Genomic DNA, 8,610 nt, shown 5'->3' with positions numbered 1-8,610 from the left:
GACTCGAAACTGGGAGGAGGAGGGGGGAACTGGGAGGAACTGGGAGGAACTGAGAGGAGGGAGGGGGGGAACTGGGAAGAGTGAGGGGGAACTGAGGAGGGAGTGACCCCAAACTGGGACTGAGGGACTCCAAACTGGGAGGAGGGAGGGGGAACTGGGAAGGGAGTGACCCCAAACTGGGACTGAGGGACTCCAAACTGGGACTGAGAGACCCTAAACTGGGAGGAGGGAGGGGGAACTGGGAGGAGGGAGTGACCTCAAACTGGGACTGAGGGACCCCAAACTGGGACTGAAGGACTCCAAACTGGGAATGGGGGACCCCAAACTGGGAGGAGGGAGGGGGGGAACTGGAAAGAGGGAGGGAGGAACTGGGGAGGGAGTGACCCCAAACTGGGACTGAGGGACTCCAAAGTGGGAGGAGGGAGGGGGAACTGGGAGGAGGGAGTGACCTCAAACTGGGACTGAGGGACTCCAAACTGGGACTGAAGGACTCCAAACTGGGACTGAGGGACCCTAAACTGGGACTGGGGGACCCCAAACTGGGAATGGGGGACTCCAAACTGGGAGGAGGGAGGGGGAACTGGGAAGGGAGTGACCCCAAACTGGGACTGAGGGACTCCAAACTGGGAATGGGGGACCTCAAACTGGGACTGAGGGACCCCAAACTGGGAGGAGGGAGGGGGAACTGGGAGGAGGGAGTGACCTCAAACTGGGACTGAGGAACCCCAAACTGGGACTGAGAGACTCCAAACTGGGAGGAGGAGGGGGGAACTGGGAGGAACTGGGAGGAGGGAGGGGGAACTGAGGAGGGAGTGACCCCAAACTGGGATTGAGGGACTCCAAACTGGGAATGGGGGTCCCTAAACTGGGACTGAGGGACCCCAAACTGGGAATGGGGGACCCCAAACTGGGAGGAGGGAGGGGGGAACTGGGAATGGGGGACTCCAAACTGGGAGGAGTGAACTGGGAGGAGGGAGGGACCCCAAACTGGGGTAAAATGGTGGATTTTGGGGGAAAATGGTGGATTTTGGCGTAAAATGGTGGATTTTGGGGGTAAAATGGTGGATTTTGGGGGAAAATGGTGGATTCCTGAGGTAAAAAGGTGGATTCTGGGGGTAAAACTTGGATTTTTGAGGTAAAATGGCGGATTTGGGGGTAAAAAGTTGGATTTTGGGGATAAAAAGGTGGATTTTGGGGGTAAAGAGGTGAATTCTTGGGGTAAAACGGTGGATTTTGGGGTAAAATGGTGGATTTGTGAGGTAAAAAGGTGGATTTTGGGGGTAAAGAAGTGCATTTGGGGGTAAAATGGTGGACTTTGAGTAAAAGGATGGATTCCTGGGGTAAAAAGGTGGATTTTTGGGGTAAAATGGTGGATTTGGGGGGTAAAAGGTTGGATTTTGGGAGTAAAAACGTGGATTTGGGGTAAAGCGGTGGATTTTCGGGGTAAAAATGTGGGGGTTTTGGGTAAAATGTGGATTTGTGGGGTAAAAAGGTGGATTTTTAGGGTAAAAGGGGGATTTGTGGGTAAAAAGGGGGATTTTTTGTGGTAGAAAGTTGGATTTGGGGGTAAAACGGTGGATTTGGAGGGTAAAAAGATGGATTTGTGGGGTAAAAAGTTGGGGTTTGGGGTAAAAAGTTGGATTTTGGGATATTTTGGGGCACAGAAGGTGGATTTTGGGGCGTTTGGGGTCCATTGGTCATCTCGTGGCCACCATCGGTCACTCTGTGGCCACCATCCAGACCGCGTGGCCACCATCGGTCACCTCATGGCCACCATCCAGACCTCATGGCCACCATCGGTCACTTTGTGGCCACTATCCGGACCACGTGGCCACCATCCAGACCTCATGGCCACCATCAGTCACCTCGTGGCCACCATCCAGACCTTGTGGCCACCATCGGTCACTTTGTGGCCACCATCCAGACCTCGTGGCCACCATCCAGACCTTGTGGCCACCATCCAGACCGCGTGGCCACCATCCAGACCGCGTGGCCACCATCCAGACCGCGTGGCCACCATCGGTCACCTCGTGACCACCATCCAGACCTCGTGGCCACCATCGGTCACTTTGTGGCCACCATCCAGACCTCGTGGCCACCATCCAGACCTTGTGGCCACCATCCAGACCGCGTGGCCACCATCGGTCACCTCACGGCCACCATCGGTCACTTTATGGCCACCACCCACACCTCGTGGCCACCATCGGTCACCTTGTGGCCACCATCCAGACCTCATGGCCACTATCGGTCACTTTGTGGCCACCACCCACACCTCGTGGCCACCATTGGTCACCTTGTGGCCACCATCCAGACCTCATGGCCACCATCAGTCACCTCGTGGCCACCATCCAGACCTTGTGGCCACCATCGGTCACTTTGTGGCCACCATCCAGACCTCATAGCCACCATCGGTCACTTTGTGGCCACTATCCGGACCTCATAGCCACCATCGGTCACTTTGTGGCCACTATCCGGACCACGTGGCCACCATCCAGACCTCATGGCCACCATCAGTCACCTCGTGGCCACCATCCAGACCTTGTGGCCACCATCCAGACCGCGTGGCCACCATCAATCACCTCACAGCCACCATTGGTCACCTCGTGGCCACCATCGGTCACTTTATGGCCACCACCCACACCTCGTGGCCACCATCGGTCACCTTGTGGCCACCATCCAGACCTCATGGCCACCATCGGTCACCTCGTGGCCACCATTGGTCACCTCGTGGCCACCATCCAGACCGCGTGGCCACCATCGGTCACCTCGTGGCCACCATCGGTCACTTTGTGGCCACCATCCAGACCGCGTGGCCACCATCAGTCACCTCATGACCACCATCCGGACCTCATGGCCACCATCGGGACCTCATGGCCACCATCGGTCACTTTGTGGCCACCATCGGTCACCTCGTGGCCACCATCGGTCACTTTGTGGCCACCACCCAAAGCCGTGGAGAATCCATCACTTTATTGCAGGTGATATCGGCCCCAAAATCCTCCGGATTTGCCCCAAAACTCAGTGGGTGCAAAAACTAAAGGTGGATTTGGGGGTACAGAGAGGGGATTTGGGGGATAAATGGTGGATTTGGGGGTAAAAAGGTGGATTTTGGGGTAAAATGGTGGACTTGTGTGGTAAAAAGGGGGATTTGGGGGTAAAACCGTGGAATCTTGGGGTAAAATGGTGGACTTTGGGGGTAAAATGGTGGATTTGGGGGTAAAATGGTGGATTTGTGAGGTAAAAAGGGGGATTTTGGGGGTAAATGGTGGACTTTTGGGGTAAAAAGGTGGATTTGGGGTATAATGGTGGATTTGGGGTATAATGGTGGACTTGTGAGGTAAAAAGGGGGATTTGGGGGTAAAAAGGGGGATTTTGAGGTAAAAAGGTGGATTTGGGGGGTAAAATGGTGGACTTGTGAGGTAAAAAGGGGGATTTGGGGGTAAAAACATGGACTTTTGGGGTAAAAAGGGTGGATTTGGGGGTAAAATGGTGGATTTGGGGGTAAAATGGTGGACTTTTGGGGGGTAAAATGGTGGACTTTTGGGGGTAAAATGGTGGATTTGGGGGTAAAATGGTGGACTTGTGAGGTAAAAAGGGGGATTTGGGGGTAAAAAGGGGGATTTTGAGGTAAAAAGGTGGATTTGGGGGTAAAATGGTGGACTTGTGAGGTAAAAAGGGGGATTTGGGGGTAAAAAGGTGGACTTTTGGGGTAAAAGGGTGGATTTGGGGGTAAAATGGTGGACTTTGGGGGCTAAAAGGGTGGATTTGGGGGTAAAAAGGTGGACTTTTGGGGGTAAAAAGGTGGATTTGGGGGGTAAAGTGGTGGATTTGGGGGGTATAATGGTGGATTTGGGGGTAAAATGGTGGACTTGTGAGGTAAAAAGGGGGATTTGGGGGTAAAAAGGGGGATTTTGAGGTAAAAAGATAGATTTGGGGGTAAAATGGTGGACTTTTTAGGGTAAAATGGTGGACTTGTGAGGTGAAAAGGGGGATTTGGGGGTAAAACAGACTTTTGGGGTAAAAGGGTGGATTTGGGGGTAAAATGGTGGACTTTGGGGGCTAAAAGGGTGGATTTGTGTGTAAAATGGTGGACTTTGGGGGTAAAATGGTGGATTTGGGGGATAAAAGGGTGGATTTGGGGGGTAAATGGTGGATTTGGGTGTAAAATGGTGGACTTTTGGGCTAAAAGGGTGGATTTGGGGGCTAAAAGGGTGGATTTATGGGGTAAATGGTGGACTTTTGGGCTAAAAGGGTGGACTTTTGGGGGTAAAATGTTGCATTTATGGGGTACGAAGGTGGCTTTTGGGGGTACAAAGGTGGCTTTGGGGGTATTTTGGGGCAGAGAAGGGGGATTTTGGGGCGCCGGGGGCCCTCAGACGATCATCTCCAGCTGCCGCGCGTACTCGATGACCTGTTTGGCCAACTCGGTGGCGGGAATCGGCGCCTCCTCCGCCTTCTGCTGTCGACTGCTGAACCCATAGTAGTTATTGGCATCCAACACCCAACCCCGCTGCCAGGGGGGAAAAAACCGGGAAAAAAGTGAGATTTAGGGGTTTTTGGGGAAGAAAACGATGATTTTGGAGACCCCCAACCTCACCTTCTTGGCGTATTCCGTCATTTTCTTGGCTGTGGGGAAGAAGAGGACGCGGGCGGCTTCGGAAAAGAGGATTTTTTCATAAGCTTTTTCGATGCAGCCGGCGATTTCGTCCCTGAAAAAGCCCAATTTTGGGTTAAAGAGGGAATTCCAGGATTTGGGAAGGGGAGAAGGCGGGAAGAGGCCTCACCGGATGGTATCGAGGAGGATGTCGATGAAGAAGGTGTAGCTCTCGGCGGGGATGTTCCCTTTGGCCAAGAAGACTTTGTTGTAGCTCCCTTCCATCAGGTACTGCCGGAAAGAGCGGAAAAAGCTGGAAACGGCCCCAAAAAACTAAGATTTGACCCCCAAAACGGTTGGAATCGCCCCCAAAATGGCCGGAAAAGGCGATCCAACCTGCTCGAGCGAGACCGGGTGGCGGATGTAGACGTTGGTCTGGAGGTCGCGGGCCGGGAGTCGCTCCAACTCGGTGTGGAACTCGGCAACGCGGTTTTGGGAGAGGAGGAAGAGGAGGTTGAGCCCCAAAAGTTGTTGTTGGCAGGCGGAGTCGGGCAGAGCATCCCTAAAAAGGGGGGGGAAAAGGGGTGAGGGGACCCCAAAACCACAACCGGGATGAGCAGAAACCAACCAGGACGTCAAAAACACCGGAAAAATGAAGCGGGAGAACCAAAACTTCACCAAAAAAACCATCGGGAGAGGCAAAAACCCAACCGGGAACCCCCAAAAATACCCAAAACCCAACCGGGAACCCCAAAAAATAACAAAAAACCAACCGGGAACCCCAAAAATAACAAAAACCCAACTGGGAACCCCCAAAAATACCCAAAACCCAACCGGGAACCCCCAAAAATAACAAAAACCCAACCGGGAACCCCCAAAAATAACAAAAGCCCAACCGGGAACCCCCAAAAATAACAAAAGCCCAACCGGGAACCCCCAAAAATACCAAAAACCCAACCGGGAACCCCCAAAAATGACAAAAACCCAACCGGGACCTCAGAAACCCAACTGGGAACCAACCAAGACCCCCAAAGACCCAACTGGGACCTCAAAAAACCAAATGGGAACCAACCAAGACCCCCAAAACCCAACTGGGACCTCAAAAACCCGACTGGGAACCAACCAAGAACCCCAAAGACCCAACTGGGACCTCAGAAACCCAACTGGGAACCAACCAAGACCCCCAAAACCCAACTGGGACCTCAAAAACCCAACTGGGAACCAACCAAGACCCCCAAAGACCCAACCGGGACCTCAAAAACCCACCAAGACCCACAAAACCCAACCAGGATGACCCCATAATCCCCCCAAACCCATCCAGGACCCCCCAAATCCCACATAGAACCCCCAAAGCTCCTAAAACCCAACCAGGACCCCCCTCCAAACCCATCTAGGACCCCAACCTGCCCCCCAAAACCCAGTTAGGACCCCCCCAAATCCATCCAAGACCCCAATCTGCCCCCCAAACCCAGCTGGGACCCCCCAAAATCCCACCCAGAACCCTCAAAGTCCCCCTAAAGCCCCTTTTTTAACCCTTTCCTCGCCCCCAAACTCCCCTTTTCTCACGCCCCAGCCCCCCCCAAACCCCCCTCCCAGCCCTGTGACCCCCCAAAACCCCCCCCAGCCCCCCAAGTTTGCCCCCAACCCCACTTGTAGTCGAAGTAGTAGCACTTGAGTTGAGCCATGTAGCGCTCGAAGGATGGAATGTCCTTCTTCAGGATGCTCCACTGCGCCCCGATCTCCAGGATGTCCCCTGGGGGGGGCGGAAAATGGGATGAGGGGGGATCGGGGGGGGGCCTTAAGGCTCGGGGGGGGCAGAATGGGGGGTTTGGGGGTCCCCAAGGGGCTTAGGAAAGGGTTTTGGGGGGATTGAGGGGTCCTGGAGGTTCAGGGGAGGGCTTTTTGGGAGGTCTTCAAGCCTTTGGGAGGGCAGAGTGGCGGTTTGGGGGGTCTCTGGGGGGGGTCTGGGGGTTTTTGGGGGGTCCAGGAGGGGTTTTAGGGGGGTCTGTGGGGTTTGGGGGGGTCCAGGAGGGGTTTTAGGGGGGTCTGTAGGTTTTGGGGGGGGGTCCAGGAGGGTTTTTGGGGGGGTCTGTGGGTTTCGGGGGGGGTCTGTGGGTTTTGGGGGGTCCAGGAGGGGTTTTTGAGGGGTCTGGGGGTTTTGGGGGGGTCCAGGAGGGGTTTTTGGGGGGTCTGTGGTTCTTGGGGGGTCCAGGAGGGTTTTTGGGGGGGGTCTGTGGGTTTCGGGGGGTCCAGGAGGGTTTTTTTGGGGGGTCTGTGGGTTTCGGGGGGGGTCTGTGGGTTTTTTGGGGGCCCAGGAGGGTTTTTTGGGGGGCCCAGGAGGGGTTTTTGGGGTCCCCCCGTTACTGACGTGCGAGAATGAGCTGTTGCTTCGTTAGCGCTGATCCGGACGTGGGGAGGAAATTAAGATCCAAGAGGGCCAACTTTGGGGGTCAACGACGTTAATTAACGAAACTTCGTTAATTAGAAACAAAGAACACCTCCCCCCCCCCCAAACCCCCCCTCCTTTCATTTTTGGGGTCCCCCCAAAACTCAAGCCCCAACCCCCCCAGGGAACCCCTCAAAACACCCCTTTTCGGACACCCCCCCCAAAGCCCTGAGGACCCCCAAAACACCCCAAAACCCCCTCATAAGCCCTTTGGGGACCACCAAAACCCCCATTCTGCCCCCCCAAAACCTGGCGGGCCCCCCCAAAAGCCTTGAGGACCCCCCAAAACCCCTTCATAAGCCCTTTGGGGACCCCAAATCTCCCCACTCTGCCCCCCCAAAAGCTTGAAGACACCCCCAAAAAGCCCCCCCTGAACCCCCAGGACTCCCCAATCCCCTCAAAATCTTCTTCCTAAGCCCTTTGGGGACCCCTAAACCCCCATTCTGCCCCCCCCAAGCTTTAAGGCCCCCCCAAGGCCCCCCCAGACTTCCAGGAACCCCCCAAACCCTCTCCCCAAGCCCCTTGGGGACCCCAAAACCCTACATTCTGCCCCCCAAAAAAGCTTGAAGACCCCCAAGAATGCCCCCCCCTGAACCTCCAGGACCCCCCAATCCCCCCCAAATCCCCTTCATAATCCCCTTGGGGACCCCAAAACCCCTCATTCTGTCCCCCTAAAGCCTTAAGGACCCCTCCAGAAGCCCCCCAGGATGCCCCAACCCCCCCAAATTCCCTTCCTCAGCCCCCAAAACTCCCCATTCTACCCTTCCAAAGCCTTAAGGACCCCCCCAGAAACCCCCCAACACCCCAAATTCCCTTCCTAATCTCCTTGGGGACCCCAAAAACCCCCAAATCTCCCCACTCTGCCCCCCCCAAAGCCTCGAGGAGCCCCCCCCGGACCCCCCAAAGCCCCCCCACCTTGAGCCTGCCCAGGGCCTCCCCGCACTTGCTGAGGTTCGGGCTCTTTCGCCCCCACTCCCCGCGCAGCTGCTCGTACAGCCCCGCGGCCGCCCGCAGCCCTTCCGCCATCGCCGCCGCGCTTGACGGCACTGCCACACCGCGGCGCCTAGCAACGCCAGCGCGACACCGCCGCCGCTTTACGGCGCCGCGTCTCCCCGGCAACGCCGCACACCACTCCACCCCCCCACCCCGCGCGCGCTCTCCGCGTCGCCTAGCAACGCCGCCCCTCTCCCGCGCGCGCTCACCGCGTTGCGTAGCAACACCGCCCCCTCCCACGCGCGCTCGCCATGTCGCCTAGCAACGCCGCCCCCCCTCCCGCGCGCGCTCTTTACGGCATCGCGTCGCCTAGCAACGCCGCCCCCCCCCCGTCGCCCCCGCGCTTTGCGACTCGATGACGCGGCGCTTTACGGCTCCGCGTCGCTCCGGCAACGCCGACACCCCCCCCCGCTCCCACCCCACCCACCGACGCCGCGCTTTACGACAGGATGACGCTGCGCTTTACGGCCCCGCGTCGCCCTGGCAACGGTGCCTGGGGGCGGCCCCGCGCTTTACGACCCTGTGTAGAGGCGGGATCTGTGGGGCAGAATCTGTGGGGCGGGATCTGTGGGGCAGG

General features: G+C 56.8%; 1 protein-coding gene across 1 annotated transcript; it reads right to left on the bottom strand.

Annotated features, from left to right (window-relative positions):
* Positions 1 to 4,174: 4,174 nt before the first annotated feature.
* PSMD8 (proteasome 26S subunit, non-ATPase 8) lies at positions 4,175 to 7,094 on the bottom strand. The gene is made up of 6 exons (XM_054052897.1): positions 6,963 to 7,094; positions 6,245 to 6,347; positions 4,991 to 5,156; positions 4,785 to 4,885; positions 4,598 to 4,709; positions 4,175 to 4,510 (listed from the first exon to the last, which is right to left on the bottom strand). The coding sequence occupies exons 2-6, from the start codon at positions 6,277 to 6,279 to the stop codon at positions 4,373 to 4,375; spliced, it is 552 nt and encodes a 183-aa protein (XP_053908872.1). The 5' UTR covers positions 6,280 to 6,347; positions 6,963 to 7,094; the 3' UTR covers positions 4,175 to 4,372.
* Positions 7,095 to 8,610: the final 1,516 nt, after the last annotated feature.

The sequence above is a fragment of the Cuculus canorus genome, chromosome 37 (genome assembly GCF_017976375.1).
Source record: "Cuculus canorus isolate bCucCan1 chromosome 37, bCucCan1.pri, whole genome shotgun sequence".
Classification (NCBI taxonomy): domain Eukaryota; kingdom Metazoa; phylum Chordata; class Aves; order Cuculiformes; family Cuculidae; genus Cuculus; species Cuculus canorus.
The sequence above is the reverse complement of the archived record's forward strand: the minus strand, read 5'-3'. Positions and strand labels throughout refer to the sequence as shown.